The 22,754-nt window shown below is 47.0% G+C and overlaps 2 protein-coding genes and 1 long non-coding RNA gene across 6 annotated transcripts in view; 2 read left to right on the forward strand and 1 right to left on the reverse strand.

Moving 5' to 3' along the window:
- LOC122108037 overlaps positions 1 to 22,754 on the reverse strand; it is a 277,692-nt gene that overhangs the window by 221,309 nt on the left and 33,629 nt on the right. The window lies entirely within an intron of this gene.
- On the forward strand, positions 702 to 17,934 carry Akr1a1 (aldo-keto reductase family 1 member A1). 2 transcript variants are annotated; one of them, XM_042679910.1, is made up of 9 exons: positions 702 to 802; positions 10,165 to 10,253; positions 14,116 to 14,235; positions 14,411 to 14,562; positions 15,379 to 15,574; positions 16,330 to 16,529; positions 17,038 to 17,110; positions 17,292 to 17,378; positions 17,788 to 17,934. In XM_042679910.1, exons 2-9 carry the CDS (start codon positions 10,170 to 10,172, stop codon positions 17,851 to 17,853), a joined length of 978 nt encoding a protein of 325 aa, XP_042535844.1. In that variant the 5' UTR covers positions 702 to 802; positions 10,165 to 10,169; the 3' UTR covers positions 17,854 to 17,934. The 2 variants fall into 2 exon arrangements, with proteins under 2 accessions (XP_042535844.1, XP_042535853.1); XM_042679919.1 differs by lacking the exon at positions 702 to 802 and adding an exon at positions 7,813 to 7,817.
- Positions 22,399 to 22,754, forward strand: part of LOC122107883 (nuclear autoantigenic sperm protein) — a 33,430-nt gene continuing 33,074 nt past the window's right edge. For 2 of the 3 annotated variants that reach the window (XM_042679753.1, XM_042679761.1), the window contains exon 1: positions 22,399 to 22,571. In XM_042679753.1, the coding sequence (XP_042535687.1) occupies positions 22,513 to 22,571 (59 nt within the window). In that variant the 5' untranslated portion in view covers positions 22,399 to 22,512. The remainder of the gene's footprint in view (positions 22,572 to 22,754) is intronic. The other variant, XM_042679766.1, reaches the window with a different exon arrangement.

Genomic DNA, 22,754 nt, shown 5'->3' on the forward strand with positions numbered 1-22,754 from the left:
CGATTCCTCAGCACCACATAAGAAAAAAGCCAGAAGTGGCACTGTGGCTCAAGTGGTAGAGTGCTAGCCTTGAGCTGAAGAGCTGAGGGACAGCGCCCTGGCCCAGAGTTCAGGCCCCACGACCAGACCCCCCCCCAAAAAATGAATAGCTGAATCAATGAATATTCTAGAATTGTGATGATTCAGTAGAATTGTATTTACTAAATCCTTAGTGCTCTGCCTTGCACATACATATTGAGAGATTTGAAACTTTAAAGTGTCAAGAGTGGTCAGCCTTTGTGCTGTGGCTATTCGTTAAACCTCAATTTGTCTGAACTAACCGGGTCCATCGAAGTTGACCTCAGGGAATCCAAGCAATCCCCCATAGAGGGTTAACCAGACTCTCCTTGGCAGGAGCTGGGCCTAACTTCCGGGGCCTGGTGCATACTGTGAGCAGTGGTAGGCGCGGGTTGCCGCTGCCCAGGGCGGTCCACGTGGCCCCAGGCGGCTGCAAGTCCTAGCTCCCCAAACGCTCTGGGTGGAGCAAGAGTCCGAGGTTCTTGCCCTGGCGACTCCCCAGCATCTCCATGGAGAAGAGGGAAACTGCAGCAGGGCTCCACCCAGGAAAGGCGCGAGCAGGGGGAGGAGAAAGGGCGGGCCCATTCAGTACGTCCACCCTGCGCCTGATCCCGAGCCTGGCTCTGCCCCTCCTTCCGGGTGGAGCTTCCTCTTCACCGCCAGACTTAAGCCGAGGGCCTTCCACTCACTATCTCCCAGCTCATTTTAGGCCGAACGGAGCAGTCCACACTGTGCAAGCGCCAAGGTGAGTTCTTTCTGCTGCAGGCCCTTGGTTTTTCTAGGGCAGGTAGTCTGGACCCTGCAATACCGCGGGTCTACCACTCGGATGGAGAAGAGTGTGTGGTCACTGGGCACCGTGAGACTTGGTGTCGGGTTTAAGCTCTTCCTCCTATTCTCTGTGATTTTGAATAACTTCTTTTTTTATTTTGCTGGTCGCGGGCCTGAACTCTGGGCCTGAGCACTGTCCCTCAGCTCTTCAGCTCAAGACTACCATTTGAGTCACAGCGCCACTTCTGGCTTTTTCTGCTTATGTGGTGCTGAGGAATCCAACTCAGGACATCATGTATGCAAGGCAAATACTCTACCACTGAGCCACCTTCCCAGCCCTGAATATTATTATCTGTGAACCTGTTATCTCTGCTGTACTAAGAGCAGGAATTGAGATAAACCTGTGGGAACGCCCAGCACGTATTAGATGCTTTGTAAATTTGAGTTGCCACTTTTTTTTGTCGTTTACTCATCTAGATTGCTCTGTGTTGTGTGTTTGTCGGTGTGTCTGCCTGCCTACTTTCCTCTGGAAGTCCAGGGTTGATTCTCAGAAGTGATGGTGAATTTGCTTACTTTAAAAGTTATTGCCTTGGGAAGTCAAGACAAGTTATTCTTATTGTTCTGAAGCTCTGTTAAAATGAGAGTCTGACTCTGATTTGAACCTTTTTTGGGGGGCGGGGCGGGTTGTGGGGCCTGAATTCTGAGCCTGGGCGCTGTACCTGAGCTCTTCAGCTTAAGGCTAGCTCTCTACCACTTGAGCCACAGGGCCACTTCCGTTTTTTTTCTGATTTAAACCTTTACAGGATGGGACTGCTATAACTTTTGTTTAGATTATCTATACTAACAGCTGCAAGGTCTCCCTAGATCAGGCTTGATGATCAGGTCTGTTACTTTTTTTTTCTTCTTTCCCTCAGTACTGGAATTTGAAGCTAGGGTCTAATGAATGCTAGGCTATGCTTGAACCACACTCCCAGTACTTTTGTTTTTATTTTTATTTTTAAGATTGGATCTTGTGGGCTGGGAAGGTGGCTCAGTGGTAGAGCGCTTGCCTTGCATGCCTGAGGCCCTGGGTTCGATTCCTCAGCACCACATAAGCAAAAAGAAAAAAGCCGGAAGTGGCGCTATGGCTCAAGTGGTAGAGCGCTAGCCTTGAGCTGAAGAGTTGAGGGACAGCGCCCAGGCCCAGAGTTCAGGCCCCATGACCGGACCCAAAAAAAAAAAAAAAAAGATTGGATCTTGTTAACTTCTTGGGAGCTGGATTTGAACTATGATTCTCTTTATTCAGTCTCTCCAGTAGCTGGGGCCACTGTACCTTGCTTTTCAGGACTGTTACTTTTACAATCCCATTATGATCCTACTTGATCCTGTGGAATTTTTTGCCAAAGACAGGAAAATGCAAGGTTTCAAGTATTGAGTTCTGTTTCAAGTATTGGTCTGTTCCTCAGAACCAAAAGGGGAAAAAAGGGATAATGAAATGCTTTGATATACTCTGGAGATGATTCTTTGCAAGAATCATCTTTGCCTTTTGAAGCAAAGGCAGAAGTTGGTAGAGACAGCAACTTCCTTTAAATGCCTCTCCAGCTGACCAAACTTCCTCCAATGTCAAGATATCTTCCATTAGGAACTTGTGCAGTGCGCACACATGTTCTTGTATGAATGGTTCAAGCAGATGACTGACTTGAGGGGGGGGAATTTTCAGGAAGTTTTTTTTTTTTTTTTGGTCTGGTCGTGGGGCCTGAACTCTGGGCCTGGGCACTGTCCCTCAGCCCTTCAGCTCAAGGCTAGTGCTCTACCACTTGAGCCACAGCGCCACTTCCAGCTTTTTTGTTTTGCTTATGTGGTGCTGAGGAATCGAACCCAGGGCCCAGGGCCTCAGGCATGCAAGGCAAGCACTCTACCATTGAGCCACCTTCCCAGCCCTTTCAGGAAGTTTTTTGAGCAGGAAACTTCTAAACAAAAATGTAAATCAATGTGCCCAAGTTATCAGTACATGCATAAAAATGCAATGATATACAAAAAAAATTCTAGTTCCTTCTGTTAAAGGATGAGTAGCAGTTAGACAGGGTGAGGTTTAGAGAAAGAATGTGCAAAGGTCACTGGAGTCTAGTAGTGCTTGTTCTGCAGACTAAAAATGAGAAAGTAGAGAAGTGTGGAGGGAAGGAGCCAGGTTTTGATGGAATCTGGACTTTATCCTAAGTGTAAGAATTGCTGAGGAGTTGAACTTGGGAGTCACATGGTTGGATTTAGTGAACAGATTTTGGACAAGGGGGACACTGCAAGCAGAGAGGTACCTGATTTAGATAAGAGATGTAGATGATTGGGCTAAGGCAGTGGCTGTGAGGTGTAGGAACTGGAGAAAGATTGAGAAAATTTGTAGTTGTAGAGGTTTTTGTGTCATGGATTTTGTTGATTGTGCTGGCTTTGAACCAAGATCCTCAGATCTCAGTGTCCTAGATAGCTAGGATTACAGGCATGAGCCACCAGCACCCAGCTCTTTCTTTCTTTCTTTTTTTTCTTTACTTTTTTTTTCTTTTTTCTTTTTCTTTTTTGGTCGGTCATAGGTCTTGAACTTTGGGCCTGGGCACTGTCCCTCAACTCTTTAGCTCAAGGCAAGCACTCTATCACTTGAGCCACAGTGCCACTTCTGGTTTTCTGGTGGTTTATTGGAGATAAGAGTCTCACAGACTTTCCTGCCCAGGCTGGCTTTGAACTGAGATCCTCAGATCTCAGCCTTCTGAGTAGCTAGGATTACAGGCATGAGCGATTGGCTCCTGGCTTTTTCTACTTTTCTTTTCTTTCTCCTTTTTTCCCTGCCTGCCTCCCAGCCTCCTTTCCTTTCCTTTTTTTCTTTCCCTTCCCTCCCTCCCTCCTTCCCTCCTTCCCTCCTTCCCTCCTTCCCTCCCTCCCTCCCTCCCTTCCTTCCTTCCTTCCTTCCTGCTTTCCTGCCTTCCTGCCTGCCTTCCTTCCTTCCTTCCTTCCTTTCTCTCTCTCTCTGTCTCTCTTTCTTTTCTGTAGGGCTTGAACTCAGGGCCTGGATGCTGTCCCTTAGCTCTTCTGCCCAAGGCTAGTACTCTCACTTTGAGCCATAGCACCACTTTCAGTTTTCTGATGGTTATTGGAGTTAAGAGTCTCATGGACTTTCCTGCCCAGGCTAGGCTGGCTTTGAACCATGATCCTCAGATCTCAGCCTCCTGAATAGGTAGGATTATAGGCATGAGACACCAGCACCCAGTTCTTTTTCTCTCTTTCTCTCTTTCTCTTTCTCTCCCCTCCTTCTGTCTCTCTCCCTCTCCCCTTCTCTCCTCTCCCTTCCTTTCTTTCAAGATAGAGTTCAGTTATATAGTGCAGTATAGCCCAGGTTGATCTCAAATTTATGATCCCCCTACCTTTTTTTCCGAGTATTGGGATTATAGCTATGTGCCCACATTCTTGGCTTTTTTTTAAAATCTTTTAAATAGACTTGTAAGATAATCTAGATTTATAAATGACATTTAGAAATTACGGTGAGATGGGTGCCAGTAGCTCATGACTGTAATCCTAGCTACTCAGGAGGCTGAGATCTGAGGATCATGGTTCAAAGCCAGCCCAAACAGGAGAGAGGCCAGCCCAGGCAGGAAAGTCTGTGAGACTCTTATCTCCAATAAACCACCAGAAAACTGGAAGTGGCACTGTGGCTCAAATGATAGAGCTCTTGCCTTGAGCTGAAGAGCTCAGGGACAGTGCCCAGGCTCAGAGTTCAAGCCCCAAGAGCAACCGGAAAAAAAAATTACAGTGAATTCCTTTATACTTTTTACTCAGTTTCTGCCAGTGGTAGCTTTTTTGTGGATGATGCTAAAGATCAAGGCCAAAGCTTTATGAATGCTAGGTAGGTATTCTACCTCTGAGCTATATCACCAGACCCCTTATATGATTTTATTTGTTTTTTGTTTTTTTTTGGGTCCGGTAGTGGGGCCTAAACTCTGGGCCTGGGCGTTGTCCCTCAGCTCTTCAGCTCAAGGCTAGCGCTCTACCACTTGAGCCATAGCGCCACTTCCGGCTTTTTTCTTTTTGCTTATGTGGTGCTGAGAATCGAACCCAGGGCCTCAGAAATGCAAGGCAAGTACTCTACCACTGAGCCACCTTCCCAGCCCCCCTTAGATGATTTTCTGGGTGCTGGTGGCTCACGCCTGTAATCCTAGCTTCAGGAGGCTGAAATCTGAGGATCATGCTTCAAATCCAGCCCTGGCAGGAAAATCATAAGACACTGGTCCCTCAGCTCTTCAGCTCAAGGCCAGCACTCTACCTCTTGAGCCACAGAGCCACTTCTGGCTTGCTTAGTGGTTTATTGGAGATAAGTCTCATGGGCTTTTCTGTCCAGGCTGGCTTTGAACCACAATCCTCAGATCTCAGCCTCCTGAGTAGCTTGGATTACAGGCATGAGCCCCTGGCAGCCAGCTCTATAAGACTCTTATCTCCAATTAATCACCAGAAAACCAGAAGTGGCATTGTGGCTCAAGTGGTAGAGCCCTCACCTTGAGGAGCTAAGGGACAGCACTCAGGCCCAGAGTTCAAGTCCCATGACTGACAAAAAAAAAAAATCTATAAACATGCTGGTGGAGAGGCCCAGAGGGAGCCGAACATATAGAACGGATGTGGAAGAATCAGAGTATAGTAGTAACTGAAAATACAAACTTGACTAAGGAGAGTAAGGAAGTTTAGAGACAATACCCAAAAGGACACCAGTGTTGTGGTAGCTATAGGAAAGGCCTTAGCAGCCAGGAAACATTCATGTAAATAAATATTGCTTCCTTTTTGTTCTGTGATTTTAAGTTCTCTGCATCTATACAGAAACTACGGACACCTCTTCCGAAAAGGGAAGACTGAACCCCAGAGAGAAGGAACCCAGGTGCTGAGCTGGGAAATCATAAAACTTGAGTCCTGAAACTCCCCTCTTCCGCCTTCCTCTCCCATACCCAGTCCATTTCTCTCTTTTTTTTTTTTTTTTGGTCTGGTCGTGGGGCCTGAACTCTGGGCCTGGGCGCTGTCCCTCAGCTCTTCAGCTCAAGGCTAGTGCTCTACCACTTGAGCCACAGGGCCACTTCCAGCTTTTTTTTTTTTTTTCTGCTTATGTGGTGCTGAGGAATCGAACCCAGGGCCTCATGCATGCAAGGCAAGCGCTCTACCACTGAGCCACCTTCCCAGCCCTCCATTTCTCTTTTATACCTCAGAATAATATGGGAGGTGCCGGGCGCCAGTGGCTCATGCCTGTAATCCAAGCTACTGAGGAAGCTGAGATCTGAGGCTTATAGTTCAAAGCCAGCCCAGGCAAAAAAGTCCGTGAGACTCTTTATCTCCAATAAACCACTTGAAAACGGGAAGTGGAACTGTGGCTCAAGCGGTAGAGCACTGGCCTTGAGCTGAAGAGCACAGGTATAGTGCCCAAGCCCAGAGTTCAAGCCCCACGACCGACAAAAAAAAAAAAGAATAATATGGGTGTTTGTGTGCTGCCAGAGGTCCACCTTTGTACATTCTGACTACTAGGTCCAATCTTGGAGGCTTTAGTGTAGGCTGCTAGCTTAGGATCAGAACATCTTAAAAACTGGTTCAGGATGGCTTTCTATCCTAGAGTAAAACATCTAGTTTTTCTGCTATAACCCCTTCATCCCTGCATTGGAAATTCTTGATTTTTACAGATCTCCCTTAGACCTTCAGACTTCTTGGATACCCACCTCTTAAACTCCAGCCCTTTTGGTTTTCAGTTTCACCTGCAAAAGAAAAGAAAGGGGAAGCAAGATTCAAGTTTCTTCCTTTTTTTTTCCCCAGAGGCCAGGCTTTTGTTGAAACTCCAACCTCAGCTGTAATTTCAGAGCCCCTATGTGTGCTGGGATATCTAGGAGAGGCTAACAGGTTTGTTTACACATTAAGCTTAAGAATGCAGTCAGACCCTGGTGGCAACTAGCCACCAGGTTCCTCCTATGAAGCCCAGATACTCTTGTTTGATCTCTGGGAAGTTTGTATTCCTGGTCAGTTTGGTTACAAAGACTATTGCAGTTTATACTTTGCTTCCCAGACTGAAGTTTACTTACTTATAGTTTTAGCAGAAACCTACTCAGGTTATACTACAATAGAAAATTCTTTCTGAATCAGAAGTATTAGGAAAGACAATATTTTTGTATTAGTTTACCTTCAGCTTGTATAATTACCAGCTCTACCATATGTTTTTCAAAACTTGGAAACAAAGGTCATACTTAACAAAGGCACTGCCAGCAATGAAATCAATCCTAGGGGAGTGATATTTATGGTACTGATAAGAGGGAGGGAAAAGGTTATTTCTATTTCATTGTGTTTTGGGGTGAACATTAACTCCTTTTTCTCTTGAATGACTCCTGTTGATTCGTTGATTTTTTTTTGAACATTATTGTTATTATTAAAGTGTTATATACAGATGGATTACCATTTCATTAGTCAGGTAATGAGTACCATTCCCTTTTTTTTTGCTAGCCCTGGGGCTTGAACTTATGGTCTGGGCACTGGCCCTCAGCTTCCTTTGCTCAAAGCTAGCACTCTATGACTTGAGCCACAGTTCTACTTTTGGCTTTTTCTGTTTGTGTTTTGCTGAGGAAAAGTCAAACCCACGGCTTCATGTATGCTAGACAAGCACACTACCACTAAGACACTTTCCCAGCCCCTTTATACTCTTTTTTTTTTTTTTTTGGGGGGGGGGTCCGGTTGTGGGGCCTGAACTCTGGGCCTGGGCGCTATATCTCAGCTCTTCAGCTCAAGGCTAGCGCTCTACCACTAGAGCCACAGCACCACTTCCTGCTTTTTTTTTTTCTGCTTATGTGGTGCTGAGGAATCGAACCCAGGGCCTCATGCATGCAGGGCAAGAGCTCTACCACCGAGCTACCTTCCCAGCCCCCTTAATACTCTTTAATCAATCAAAAATACAAAAGTAGGGCTGGGAAGGTGGCTTAGTGGTAGAGTACTTGCCTAGCATGCATGAAGCGCCCTGGGTTTGATTACTCATCCTCAGCACCACACAAACAGAAAAAGTCAGAAGTGGCACTGTGGCTCAAGTGGTAGAGTGCTAGTCTTGAGCAAAAGAAGCTCAGGGACAGTACTCAGGCTCTGAGTTCAAGCCCTAAGACTGGCAAAAAATAAAAAGAGGACTGGGAAGCAGGCTCAGTGGCAGAGTGCTTGCCTTGCCTGCACTGGGTTCAATTCCTCAGCACCACATACGCAGAAAAAGCAGGAAGTGGTGCTGTGGCTCAAGTGGTAGAGCGCTAGCCTTGAGCTGAAGGGCGCCCAGGCCCAGAGTTCAGGCCCACGACTGATGGGGAAAAAAGAAAAAGTATCATGGATGGGTTCCAGTGGCTCACACCTGTAACTCTAGGAGGCTAAGTAAGATATGAAGATCTAGGTTTAAGCCATGCCAAGCAGACAATCTTTCTTTCTTTCTTTTTCTTTCTTTTGGCTTGAACTCTGAGCCTAGATACCATCCCTGAGCTCCTTTTTTAAAAAAAATTTTATTTATTTTTTTTGTCGGTTGTTGGGGCTGAACTCTGGGCCTGGAGGCTGTCCCTCAGCTCTTCAGCTCAAGGCTAGAGCCCTACCACTTGAGCCACAGTGCCACTTCCGGCTTTTTCTGCTTATGTGGTGCTGAGGAATCGAACGCAGGGCCTCATGCATGTGGGGCAAGCACTCTACACTGAGCCAACTTCCCAGCCCACCTGAGCTCCTTTTGCTCAAGGCTAGTGCTTTACCACTTGAGCCACAGCACCACTTCTGGCTTTTTCTGTGATTAATTGGAGATTTAAGAGTCTCATGGACTTTCCTACTCTGGCTGACTTCTAATGGCAATCCTTAGATCTCAGCCTTCTCAATAGCTAGGATTACAGGCATGAGCCACTGGCTCCCAGCCTGACAGATTCCCAACTAAACAGCAAAAAGTTGGAAATGGAGACCTAGGTAGCCCAAGTGGTAGAGAGCTAGCCTTGAGTGAAAAGCCAAGCAAGAGCATAAAGCCCTAAATACAAATATTAGTACCAGCAAAAAGGAAAAGGTAAAGGTGTGGGGGGGGGGGGGAATCAATGGCTTATTTCCTTGTAGGAGCTCACTTGGCTAACCTGTCAGCTTGGGTGATCTGAACTGAGTGGGAGGGACTCACACTTTGTAGTACTAGTAACCTCCTGGAAATAGCATTTCATCTTCATAGCCTTTTGCTATGCCTATTTTGTTGCCTTGGTTTCTGACTCATAATGGCCTTTACCTGTTTTATGCTGATTTGAGAGCTTATTTAGTCAAGGGTGGTGTTTCTGAAGACCATCCCACCTTTGCTTTAGATATTAGAGGTTTTTTTGTTTTTTTGTTTTTTTTTTTTTTGGGGGGGGCAGTTGTGGGGTTTGAACTCTGGGCCTGGAATGCTGTCTCTCAGCTCTTCAGCTCAAGGAGAGTGGTCTACTGCTTGAGCTACAGCGCCACTTCTGGTTTTCTAGTGGTTTATTGGAGATAGGAATCTCACGGTCTTTCCTGCCTGGGATGGCTTTGAACTGAGATCCTCAGATCTCAGCCTCCTGAGTAGCTAGGATTACAGGTGTGAGCCACCGGCGCCTGGCTTGTTTTGTTTTTTAAGATAACATCTTAATATGCAGCTCAGGTTAGCAGCTCAGGTTAGCCTTATGCTCATGATTCTCCAGTGTCTGTCTCCTGAGTGCTGGGATCACACTACTTGAAGCTTTTGTTTGTTTTTTTTGTTTTTGATTTTTTTGGTTGGTTGTGGGGCTTGAACTCTGGGCCTGAGCGCTGTCCCTCAGCTCTTCAGCTCAAGGCGAGCACTCTACCGTTTGAGCTACAGCGCCACTTCTGTTTTTTTAGTGGTTTATTGGAGATAAGAGTCTCACAGACTTTCCTGTACAGGCTAGCTTTGAACCATGATCCTCAGATCTAAGCCTGAGTAGCTAGGATTACAGGCATGAGCCACTGGTGCTGGCTGCTTTTTTATTGGGAGGGAGGGGGTGGTACTAGGGATTGAAGCCAGGGTCTTGTGCATTCTAGGTAAGCACTCTATCACTGAGCAACAGTCTTAGCCTCGGATACTGGAGCTCTTTAACATAGACATTAAGCCGGGTTTAAAGACAGCTAGATTGGTGATGAGGTTAGTGTTTGTCTAGGAACTACTGGGTTCAATTGGTTTGTGGTAGCTAGTCTTTACTGCTGCGGATCATAGGCCCATAAATAAGTATACATTTATTCCCTGTATTTGCCCCTCCACTCGCTTCCTGAGCCATGTTCTCTTGGGTTCTTGACCATTGTATCAGTGAGGCCCAAACAATAACTATCTTTTTTCTATGTATGTTTCAGGTGATATGTCAGCTTCCTGTGTCCTCCTGCACACTGGGCAGAAGATGCCCTTGATTGGTCTAGGCACCTGGAAGAGTGAGCCTGGCCAGGTAAGGGATGAAGAACGAGGAAGGCAACTTCTTGACCCTCTGCCAGGGAAAAAGAGGGATTTGGGAGAGGAGCCCTGCAGTTTTCCTAGCACCCTATACTCTACTTTTTTTGTATGAGGATGAGCTTGGAGTGTGGAAAGGAGAGGAGGGACAACAATAAGCCCTTGACTTCTCCAGCTGACTCAGGAGGGACTGAGAGACCCAAGAGGGACAAGGGGATGGGAAGATATTTTTTGCTAACTGCATTTGCTTTGAGTGCTGTGGTACACATGGAACCTCTGCCCAAGCCTGTGCTGTAAGTCTTTTTTTTTTTTTGGCGGTCCGGTCATGGGCCCTGAACTCTGGGCCTGGGCGCTGTCCCTCAGCTCTTCAGCTCAAGGCTAGCGCTCTACCACTTGAGCCACAGTGCCACTTTCGGCTTTTTTCTTTTTTGCTTATGTGGTGCTGAGAAATCGAACCCAAGCCTCATGCATGCAAGGCAAGCGCTCTACCACTGAGCCACCTTCCCAGCTGCTGTAAGTCTTAATATGGTGCTTACACTATAATCTTACCTACTCTTCTCCCACATTGGGTTCCTTGAGCACTGGGACCTCTCCTGAGTGTACAGTCTTTGACATCATAGATGTCAAGGTTTGAAGAACTACTGGCTCAACTGTGTAGACCAAGAATCAGCAAACTTTCTTTTTTGGGAGACAGTACTGGGGTTTGAATTCAAGTCCTTGTGATTACTAGTAGGTACTTTAGTGCTGAAGTACGCCTTCAATCCCCAGTAAACTTTTAATAAACTAGGTTAATCTTTTCAATTTTGCTTAATGAGATTCAAAAATGGGAGTGATGATGGATTTTTGCTTGTTTTTGTTTTTGAGACATGGTCTTATATAGCCCAGGCTAGGCTTCAAACTCATGATTTTTCTATCTCAGCTTCCCAAGTGCACTCCAAAGCCTAGGTCCTGGCAACTTATGCCTGTAATTATAATTGGGCTGAAAATAGGAGGATTGTGGCATGAGGCCAATCCAGGAAAAATTTTCAAGACCCCTTCTCAACCCACAGCTGGGTGCAGTGGCATATACTTGTCATCCCAAGGGACATAGGAGGCTGAGGTTCAAGGATTGCAATACTAGCCTAATAGAGGAAGAAGTCCACTAGACTCTCTCCTTGGAAAGGTTAATGCAGTGATATGTATCATTCCATGACCTTGAGAAGCCTATATATAACAGGCAGCTGTGGCTCCGGTATGCTGGAGGAAAGCTAGACTCTATCAATGGAAAAACAGAAAAAACAACTAGAGGCATGGTTAAGTGATATTGTGCCAGTGTAGCAAGCTCTTGAGTTCAAACTCTAATACCATCACCCACAAAAAAAGTGTTGACAGCCACCGATGGCTCATGACTAGTAATCCTAGCTACTCAGGAGGCTGAGATCTGAGGATCACGGTTCAAAGCCAGCTCGGGCAGGAAAGTCTGTGAGACTCTTCTCTCCAATTAACCACCAGAAAACCGAAAGTTGCGCTGTGGCTCAAGTAACAGAGCTCTAGCCTTGAGCTAAAGAACTGAGAGACAGTACCCAGGCTCAGAGTTCAAACCCCATGACTGACCAAAAAAAAAAGAATGTGTGTGTATACACATAAATTTGAAATCTGCTCTTAGCTTCAGAGCTGTTGGAGAATAAAAATTCATAGTTTACCAATCCCTTGTGTAGAACCAGCCAAAGGAAATCTGGGAATGGAGTTTGGGAATCAGACCAGTAATCCTAGCAGTTCATGAGGCTGAGATCTTAAGGATCACAGAAGCCAGCCCAAGCAGGAAAGTCTGTGAGACTCCAAATAACCACCAGAAAATTTCCAATTAACTACCAGAAAACTGGAAGTGGAGCTGTGGCTCAAAGTGGTAGAGCACACTAGCTTTGAGGAAAAAGGTCTAGACCCTGAGTTCAATCCCCACAATCTACCAAAAAAAAAAAAAAGAAGAAGAGCCGGGCACCAGTGGCTCATGTCTGTAATCCTAGGTACTCAGGAGGCTGAGATCTGAGGATCAAGGTTCAAAGCCAGTCTAGGTAGGAAAGCCTGTGAGACTCTTATCTCCAATAAACTACTAGAAAACTGGAAGTGGCGCTGTGGCTCAAGCAGTAGAGCACTCGCCTTGAGCTGAAGAACTGAGGAACAGTGCCCAAGCCCAGAGTCAAGCCCCAGGACCAACAAAAGAAGAAGAAGGAGGAGGAGGAGGAAGAAGAAGGAAGAGGAGGAAAAAGAAGAAGAAATGAAGCCAGATGCTGGTAGGAAGAAGAGGAGGAGGAGGAAGAGGAGGAGGAAGAAATGAAGCCACTGCTGGTAGCTCAAAACCTAGCTAAGCTATAAGGATTGCAGTTCAAAGCCAACCTGGGCAGGAAAGTCCAATTAATCGCCATAAAACCAGAAGTGGCCCTGTGGCTCAAAGTTTTAGAACACTAGCCTAAGCAAAAGAGCTCAGGGACAGTGCTCAGTGAGTTCAAGCCCCATGACAAACCAAGAAAGGGAAGGGAAGGGAAAGGGGAAGGAAGAAGGAAAGGGAGAAGGGAAAGGAAGGAAAAGGCAAGGCTCAGGATGTTGGGGAATTGTGTAGGAATAAGGACACCAACTGCAAGGTAAAGTTTTACTTCTGCATAAGGGTATACCATCAACCAGAAATCTGCTAAGTAAGCACAGAGCATGCAGGCCATTCCCTTTTTATCACTAACCCAGCAGGTCCTGCTCCTGTGCTCTCACTGGCTGAGCTCAGGTTCACAATCTACAAAAAGGTATGGCTTAATAACAGGATGCAACAGAGATTCTAGGATCTTCTAATAGGATGTCTTAATTAAAGTATAACAGAAGGCTGGGAAGGTGGCTCAGTGGTAGAGTGCTTGCCTTGCATGCATGAGGCCCTGGGTTCAATTCCTCAGTACCACATAAGCCGAAAAAGCCAGAAGTGGTACTGTGGCTCAAGTGGTAGAGTGTTAGCCTTGAACTGAAGAGCTGAGGGACAGCGCCCAGGCCCAGAGCTCAGGCCCCATGACTGGCAAAATAAGTAAATAAATAAGTAAAGTATAACAGAAAAAGCATGTAACTAAAATGTAATCAAGCTCCAACACTTTGCCTTGCCAAAGCAGGAATTTTTCAGAAAATTTTCACAAGATTGACAGAAAGGAACCAATCTACTTTGATAGAAAAGATGCTTTCCTCACATCTCACCTATTTTTCATCTATCTTTTTTTTTTTTTTTTTTTTAATGCCAGTTCTGGGGCTTGAACTCAAGGTCTGGGCTCTGTCCCTGAGTTTTTTGCTCAAGGCTAGCACTTTACCATTTGAGCTCCACTTCTGGCTTTTTGGTGGTTTATTTAAGAGTTTCAACAACTATCCTGACTGGGCTGGCTTCAAACCATGATCCACAGTTTTCAGTCTCCTAAGTAGCTAGGATTATAGGTGTGAGCCACTAGCACCTGGCTTCCATGTATCTTCTGATTGAAAAAACAAAACAACAACAAAACCTGGGCTAGAAAGGTAGCTCAGTAGTAGCTTGCAGGCCAAGCCTCGGTTTGATACCCAGGAACATACAGACATACATATACACACACTTACTCAAGTCTTTATGCTAGATGCTAGGAACTTGTTACTAGTTTGTGGCTGAGCTTGTTGAGATATATTAGTAGGAAGGAATCTTGGAGACTGGTTAGATCGTGCAGGATAATAGGTTTGGTGCTTCCAGTTGTCACCTGGACCTCAAGCCTAGAATCATCTTTCATCTCGCCCCCATATTGCATAAATGGCCCTGATTCCCAACAGTGTCCCTTGATGTGGGATGTGGGCCAGACCAACAGAGCTGACAATAATGTTCTCTCACTTGGCAGGTAAAAGCAGCCATTAACTATGCCTTAAGTGTAGGCTACCGCCACATTGACTGTGCTACTGTCTACGGCAATGAGAGTGAGATTGGGGAGGCCCTGAAGGAGACTGTGGGACCAGGCAAGGTAAGTATTGGGGATACAGAGAGGATAGGGTACAAGAACTCAGAGGCTTAAGCTGGGGCTGGGGCTTACTGAGTGTATCTGGCATCAGCATCTTTCTAGTTCCTTTCCCAGAGGTGAGGGTGGGTGACACTGGGTACTCAAGGTTCTTTTCATGATGATTCTTCCCTTGTACTAGCCAGTCTCTCGGGAGGAGCTGTTTGTGACATCTAAGCTGTGGAACACCAAGCACCACCCTGAGGATGTGGAGGGTGCCCTTCGGAAGACACTGGCTGACCTCCAGCTGGAGTATCTGGACCTGTATCTGATTCACTGGCCTTATGCCTTTGAGTGAGCCTTGCCAGGGTCTTTATCTGGAAGTTGGACATTGAGTGTGGTGTTGATAGCAACAGAGCAGGATGAGAACATTCATCTGCATGGCAAGCAGAATGGCTTGATAAGAAATCCTAGCCTTGTGCTAGACTAGTTAGGTGTTTAGCAACATAAAAGAAAAACAAGCAGTGTCCTCTTTAGAGAAGTATGAATGGTGCCTCCTACTCCATTATTAACTCAGGAAGTATGCTGACCCTCAGCAGAGGATGTGAGGAGTCTCTCATCACCATTGTGCTCTGTACTAGAAGAGTAGAGAACTCTGGGAGGAAGAAGTTAAGGAAGACTCCCAGAGGAAAAGGGAGATCATCTATACATAAGAAAAAGAGGAGAGGGAATGGGTTTTCCTTGTATACTAAATACCTAGGTTATGATTTGGAAGAATGAAGAAGCATAGCTGTTTTTTTTTTTGTCTGTCGTGGGGCTTGAACTCTGGGCCTGGGCGCTGTCCCTCAGCTCTTCAGCTCAAGGCGAGCACTCTACCACTTGAGCTACAGCGCCACTTCCGGTTTTCTGGTGGTTTATTGGAGATAGGAGTCTCACGGTCTTTCCTGCCTGGGCTGGCTTTGAACCGCGATCCTCAGATCTCAGCCTCCTGAGTAGCTAGGATTACAAGCGTGAGCCACCAGCGCCCGGCAGCATAGCTGTTTTTAATTCTTTGCATTTTATCCTCTTCTGATTTGGAGATATTGGACAAGGACATAGAATGGATAGATGGGCAGGCAGGGCTAAAGCCTGGCATTTGTGCTCATACCTGGGGGACTGTGTCTCACTCAGGCGAGGAGACAACCTCTTCCCCAAGAATGATGATGGGACGATGCGCTATGACTCCATCCACTACAAGGAGACCTGGAAGGCACTGGAGGCACTGGTGGCAAAGGGGCTGGTGCGAGCACTGGGCCTGTCAAATTTCAGCAGTCGGCAGATAGATGATGTACTTAGTGTGGCTTCTGTACGCCCTGCTGTGTTACAGGTGAGCGCTGCAAATAATTAGTAGTTTGGGGGGTGAAGAGGACCGTTGATGAATCTTCTTTTTTTTTTGTCAGTCATGGAGTTTGAACTCTGGGCCTGGGCGCTGTCCCTCAGCTCTTCAGCTCAAGGCGAGCACTCCACCACTTGAGCTACAGTGCCACTTCCAGTTTTCTAGTGGTTTATTGGAGATAGGAGTCTCACAGTCTTTCCTGCCTGGGCTGGCTTTGAACCGTGATCCTTAGATCTCAGCCTCCTGAGTAGCTAGGATTTCAGGCGTGAGCCACCGGCTTGATGAATCTTTTTAATGGAGAATATCTGCGAGTTGTCAGAGTGTAATACATAAAGTTGGGTTTCAAGTCCTGGGAGAGAATGAGGCCACCACTGGAAAATCATTTTAAAAAGTGGCTGAAGAGGGCTGGGAAGGTGGCTCAGTAGTAGAGTGCTTGCCTAGCATGCAGGAAGCCCTGGGTTCGATTCCTCAGCACCACATAAACAAAAGCTGGAAGTTGCACTGTGGCTCAAGTGGTAGAGTGCTTAGCCTTGAGCAAAAAAAGCTCTAGGACAGTGCCCAGGCCCTGAGTACTAGCCCCAGGACTGGCAACAACAACAAAGGAAATAATAATAAAAACAAACAAAAAGTGGCTGAAAAGTGCTGGGGATTAATCACTGAAGGGCTAGTCCAGATATGCATGTATTGGAGGGGCCAAGTAAGCTGAGCATGGCCATTCCATGATAATGGGTTCTTCCTTGGCTCAGGTGGAATGCCACCCATACCTGGCTCAGAATGAGCTTATTGCCCACTGCCAAGCACGCGGCCTGGAGGTGACTGCTTATAGCCCTTTGGGTTCCTCTGATCGGGCTTGGCGACATCCTGATGAGCCTGTCTTGCTTGAGGATCCGGTAGTCCTGGCACTGGCTGAAAAGTATGGCAGATCTCCAGCTCAGATCTTGCTCAGGTGGGGAGTATTCTTGAGAATGGGTAAAGAGACTCTGGAAGGACAGAGTGCTCCCAGGTGGGAGGAAAAGATTAAGGGATTTTTTTTTTTTTTTGGTCATGGGGCTTGAACTCTGGGCCTGAGTGCTGTCCCTTAGCTCTTCAGCTCAAGGTGAGCGCTCTACCACTTGAGCCACAGTGCCACTTCCGGTTTTCTGGTGGTTTTTATTGGAGATAAGAGTAACACAGACTCTCCTGCCTGGGCTGGTTTTGAACCTTGATCCTCAGATCTCAGCCTCCTGTGTGGCTAGGATCACAGGTGTGAGCCACCGGCGCCCAGCGTAAGGGATTCTTTATCTGGGTGAGGTTGAAACCTTGCTATGTGATCTCTTGGGAGGCTTTCTGATGTATGTTTCTCATTTCATTCCAGTGGGGCTCTAGGTGTTCCATGATTTTAGGGAAGGCTGCATGGAGAACAAAACAATGTCTGAATACTGATTCTTTCTCATTTACCTTTATCCCTAATTTAGGTGGCAGGTCCAGCGGAAAGTGATTTGCATCCCTAAAAGTATCACTCCTTCTCGTATCCTTCAGAATATCCAGGTACTTGATCATAGGTTCTATCTTCTTTACTCCAACTATGCCTAGGCAATGTTAGGCTAGGGACATGGTTCAAGTGTCTCAGTGCTAGCTAGCTAGCAAGCATGAGACCCCAAGTTCAAACCACTGTGCCACACGGAAGAAGAAAAAAAAAAGGCACACCGCTGGCTTTTTTTGTTCCTAGGTGTTTGACTTCACCTTTAGCCCAGAAGATATGAAGCAGCTAGATGCCCTGAACAAAAATTGGCGATATATTGTGCCCATGATTACGGTAAGGATTCATCACCTCTCAGAGAATGAGAGATTTGGGGAGCGGTTAAACGCAGGTCTTGCCTCAGGCCTGATGAGTAGAGGAGAGACAAGATATTGGTGAGATTGCTATCCTGGATACAAGGGTTTCTTTTTTGAAGTCAGTGAATTGAGCCCCAGTGAAGGCATGCAGTCTATGAGCTAAATTCTGCTTTATATCTTATGACAAGTTAACTTCTCCAGTCCAGTCAAATTTTAACCCAGTGAAATGATTTGATACGTGTTGATTCTGTGGCATCTTCTAAGGCTGGGGTCCCAGCCACTGTCATCTGACCAAGTACTATACATAGGTATAGCAAAGTAAAGTTTAGGGGGAATGCTGGGGTCTTTGGAATGTCAGCCCTTGCTAATGGAGTCATCTCTCTTTCTAGGTGGATGGGAAGAGGGTTCCAAGAGATGCAGGACACTGTCTGTATCCCTTTAATGACCCTTACTGAGCTTGGCTTACCTCCCAGTTTTCCAGCTAAGTAACTGCCTGCCACTCCCAGAAAAAGGGAGTCAATAAAGCCATTGGAACATCCACACTGTTTGCTTGACATACTTGCCTGGTGGGGCCTGGGATGGAAGGTGTTACCCACAGAGATGACAGTTATAGGGCTGCTTTGTGTTACCTGCCCTTACAGTTTACTCTTCATTATCTTTATTGGATCTGGAAGCGCCTGCTGGAATCTGAATTCTGCTTTGAGTAGCACCATCTAGTGGCACTTGGTAGTGGTGCATTTCTCCCTAGAATTGTAGTCACCTCAGAATCATTATCATCAGCCTCACTGACTGTTCTGTGGCCTTGTGACAACCCCCACTCCCTGATCATTGCCCTAAGTTTAGGAATATGAAGAACTAAAAAAAGTATATTCACAAGTTTTGGGAGCTGGGTACCAATGTCTCATGCATGTAATCCTAGCTACTCAGAAGGTTGAGAATTGAGGATTGTGGTTTGAAGCTAGCCTAGGCGAAAAATCTCCTTAAGAGTTATCTCTCAGCCGGGCGCTGGTGGCTCACGCCTGTAATCCTAGCTACTCAGGAGGCTGAGATCTGAGGATCGTGGTTCAAAGCCAGCCCGGGCAGGAGAGACCGTGAGACTCCTATCTCCAGTAAACCACCAGAAAACCGGAAGTGGTGCTGTAGCTCAAGTGGTAGAGCGCTGGCCTTGAGCTGAAGAGCTGAAGGACAGCGCCCAGGCCCGGAGTTCAAGCCCCACGGCCGACCAAAAAAAAAAAAAAGAGTTATCTCTCAGTAACAAACAAAAAGCCAGAAGTGAAGCTGTACCATCCTTGAATGAAAAAGCTAACACTATGAGTTTAAGTACCAGTACCAGCACAAAAGTTTTGGGGTTCCAGCTTGTAAAATCACAAAAAGTAGGAACAATGACTTCTCTCTGTGTATAAGCTAACAGAAGGAGGCAGGGTCAGGCCCAAAGCTTGTCACCCAACCCTGGGTACTATTTCAAGTACTTTATAGTTGTAGTCCTATCAGAGGCTACCAATAATTAATTTTTTTATTTTGTTTTTTTGTCGGTCGTGGGGCTTGAACACTGGGCCTGGGTGCTATCCCTCAGTTCTTCAGCTCAATGCGAGCACTCTACCACAGTGCCACTTCCAATTTTCTAGCAGTTTATTAGAGATCAGAGTCTCACGGACATTCTGGCCTAGGTAGGCTTTGAACCGTGATCCTCAGATTGCAGCTTCCTGAGTAGCTAGGGTTACAGGTGTGAGCCACCAGCACCAGGCTCCCAATAATTAAATTTTAGAGAGTTTTTTTGGCAAATAACCAAACTTGTTCTAAACTTCAACGTGTGTGTGTGTGTGTGTGTGTGTGTGTGTGTGTGTGTGTGTGTGTGTGTGTGTGTGTGTGTGTGTGTGTGTGTGTGTGTGTGTGTGTGCTGGTAATGGGTCTTGAACTCAGGGTCTGAGTACTGAACTTTTTTTTTTTTTGGTCAGTCATGGGGCTTGGACTTAGGGTCTTGGTACTGTCCCTGAGCTTTTCTTTTTTTTTTTGGGTCCGGTTGTGGGGGCCTGAACTCTGGGCCTGGGTGCTGTCCCTCAGCTCTTCAGCTCAAGGCTAGCACTCTACCACTTGAGCCACAGTGCTACTTCTGGCTTTTTTCTTTAAGTGGTGCTGAGGAATCGAAACCAGGGCCTCAGGCATGCAAGGCAAGCGCTCTACCACTGAGCCATCTTCCCAGCCCTTGAGCCACAGTTCTACCTGCTCCACCTCCAACTTTTTTTTTTTTTCTTATGGACTTTCCTTCCTTGGCTGGCTTTGAACCGTGATCCTTAGATCTCAGCTTCCTGAGTAGCAGTGGCGGGGCTTGAATTCTGGGCCTGGGTACTATCCCTCAGCTCAAGGTGAGCACTCTGCCAGTTGACCCACTTCCTGTTTTCTGAGTAGTTTATTGGAGATAAGATTCTCATGGACTTTCCTGCCTGGGCTGGCTTTGAACTGATCCTCAAATTTCAGCCTGCTGAGTAGGTAGGATTACAGGCGTAAGTCACTGTCCCCAATGTTAGTGAGACTCTTATTTCTAATAAACCACTCAGAAAACTGGAAGTGATTCTGTGGCTCAAGTGGTAGAGTGCTAGCCTTGAGCTGAAGAGTTGAGGGACAGTTCCCCCGCCCAGAGTTCAAGTCCCACAACCCCTCCCCCCCAAAAAAAGTTACAAGGCTTGTCTTAAGTCTGGAATTGTCATTTTTAGGCCTGGCTCTATAACCCCAAACAATTTGACCTGCTTGAGCCTTGGGAGATTGGATAACAGTCATTTCTGGGAACCTTTACCAGTAAGTATCCTTGAGCCTGAAAGCAAATAACCACCCCTGTCCTACTCACTAGACTGGAAGGGAATGAGTGGATGCTCAGGGATCAAGGGAGTGCAGCTTTTCAGACTGACAGACATATTTCACTTAGCCAGCTTTCAGGGAAAGGAGCTGAAATCTCTTACTCAGAAAATGATGCACACTGTTAGCCATTACCAACTTCTGGCTTTTTTTTTATTGTGAAAATACCGTACAGAGCGGTACAATTACATGGACAAGGTAATGAGTACATTTCTTATCAAGCACTGTTGCCTCCTCCTTTGTTTCCCTTCCCATCCCTTTTCTGGTGTTTTTTTTTTTTTGAGCAAGTCAAACCTTGCTTCTACCTCTTAGTTTCTTTTCTTTTTTAGTATACATCCTATCCTGGGGTTTGAACTCAAGGCCTGGTCATGGTCCCTTAGCTTTTTTTTTGTTTTTTGTCAGTTGTGGGCCTTGAACTCTGGGCCTGGGCACTGTCCTTGGAGATAAGAGTTTCACAAGCTTTCCTGCCTGGGCTGGCTTAGAACTGCAATCCTCAGATCTCAGCCTCCTTAGTAGCTAGGATTACAGGTGTGAGCCATGGGCAGCGGGCTGGTCCCTTGGCTTTTTTGCTAAAGATTAGTGCTTACCACTTTGAACCCCAGTGCCATTTCTGGCTTTTTGATACTTAATTGGAGATACAAGTCTCATGGACAGTGCTGGGAAGGTGGCTCAGTGGTAGAGTGCTTGCCTTGCATGCCTAAGGCCCTTGGTTCGATTCCTCAGCACCACATAAGTAAAAAGAAAAAAGCCCGAAGTGGTGCTGTGGCTCAAGTGGTAGAGCGCTAGCCTTCAGCTGAAGAGCTGAGGGACAGTGCCCAGGACCGGACCCAAAAAAATAAAAAATAAGAGTCTCATGGACTTTCCTGCCCAAGTTGGCTTTTGAACAGGCATGAAACTAAGGCTCACCTTAGTTTCTATCTATGAAATGGGGCTAACACCAGTCTCACTAGTATTGGTTCTGTTAAGACTCAAACAGGGTTGGGAATGTGGCTTAGTGGCAGAGTACTTTCCTAGCATGAATGAGACCTGAGTTCGATTCCTCAGTACTACATAAACAGAATAAGCTGGAAGGGGGACAGTGGCTCAAGTGGTAGAGTGGTAGCCTTGAGCTGACCAGCTGAGGGACAGCGCCCAGGCCCAGAGTTCAGGCCCCACAACCGACAAAAAAAAAAAAAAAAGCTAAGGGACAGTGCCTAGGCCCTGAGTTCAAGCCACAGGACTGGGGGAGGGGGGAGGGAAAGGGGCTAAAACAACACCAATAGCTTTGGGTTGGGAAGGTGGCTCAGTGGTAGAGTGCTTGGCTTACGTGTATGAGGCCCTGGGTTCGATTCCTTATCACACATAAGCAGGAAAAAAAGCCGGAAGTGATGCAGTGGCTCAAGTGTGAGAGCTCAGAGTTCAAACCCCATGACTGAAAAAAAACAACAAAAAACCGATAGCTTTAAAGCGTTTAAACACCCTTGGGCATAATAGATATTTAACAAATTGTAAGCCTGGATTGGTTTCAAAGGAGCTAGAACTAGTCAGAATTGGAATCTGGGTAGCGTGATTTAACAGGATGACACCAGTGGATTGGGCCAGACAAAGGGGGCGAGTCCACACAGAGAAGCCAACCGCATTCCGCCCCCTCCCCCGCCCCACTGCGCTTTAAATGAAGCGCGGTAATTTCAGCTGCAGCCAATCCTAGGCCAGCAACTTTTTGCGTCATTAGTTGCGGAGGCCCAGAGCCACGCTTCTTGGGGAGGTCGTTTCTAGCCGTTGCTGCTGCACTCGTGCAGCGCTCTGGCGTGTCTATACGTTAGTACTGAGAGGAAGTAGAGAAAAATCTGAGTCACCTTCTTGGGTGAGAAGGCGTTCGGCTACTCGTCGAACACTCGCGGAATAGCGCCGGCTTCACGTGGAAGCTGCAGGCTGGCACCCCGTGAGGGGTTGTACCAACATTCTCGTTCCCTAACTAGACTCCCTATAGAAGCAGGAAGCTGTTCTGAAGGAAGGCAGGTCAGGTCGGGAAGGCACTAACGAGACTAGGGTGGGAGGTGTCCTTGGGATAGAATAGGGGTTTGAGTCCTGTCCCTTTAAATCCGAGGGGGAGGATCCGGAAGTGGATGGGCGGGGCCGAGGCTTGGGTATATAGGAGGGCTCCAGACGCGCGGGGTCTCCAATCTGCCATTTTCTGTTCCCCGAATTGCTCCCTGGCGTCCCAAATTCCCTGGTTTCCTCACAGGCTTTATCCCCGCGCGGCGTTCCACCACCTCAGGGGAACGATGGCCACAGAGTCCACAGCCACTGCTGCTATCGCCGCGGAGCTGGTTTCCGCAGACAAGTAAGCGGGGCTGTGGCGGGCTAGAGACTGCGGCCAGTCTGGGAGGGCTGGTGTGTGGGAAGGGTAGTCCGGTGGTGGGAGGGCTGCCTCCCGGCAAGCCGCTGGCGATGTCTGGGGAGGCTTGGCCGCCGGGGAAGCCGCTTACGGAGAGCCCGCGCACTGGCGATTCCGGCGGGCGGCTGG

The sequence above is a fragment of the Dipodomys spectabilis genome, unplaced genomic scaffold (genome assembly GCF_019054845.1).
Source record: "Dipodomys spectabilis isolate Male_0828 unplaced genomic scaffold, ASM1905484v1 ptg000002l, whole genome shotgun sequence".
NCBI classification, from domain to species: Eukaryota; Metazoa; Chordata; class Mammalia; order Rodentia; family Heteromyidae; genus Dipodomys; species Dipodomys spectabilis.

Coding starts and splice junctions, on each gene's coding strand:
- Akr1a1 (XM_042679910.1), top strand. CDS start 10,170: ATGTCAGCTTCCTGTGTCCTCCTGCACACTGGGCAGAAGATGCCCTTG. Junction 10,254..14,115: donor GGAAGAGTGAGCCTGGCCAG/GTAAGGGATGAA, acceptor CTCACTTGGCAG/GTAAAAGCAGCCATTAACTA. Junction 14,236..14,410: donor AGACTGTGGGACCAGGCAAG/GTAAGTATTGGG, acceptor CCCTTGTACTAG/CCAGTCTCTCGGGAGGAGCT.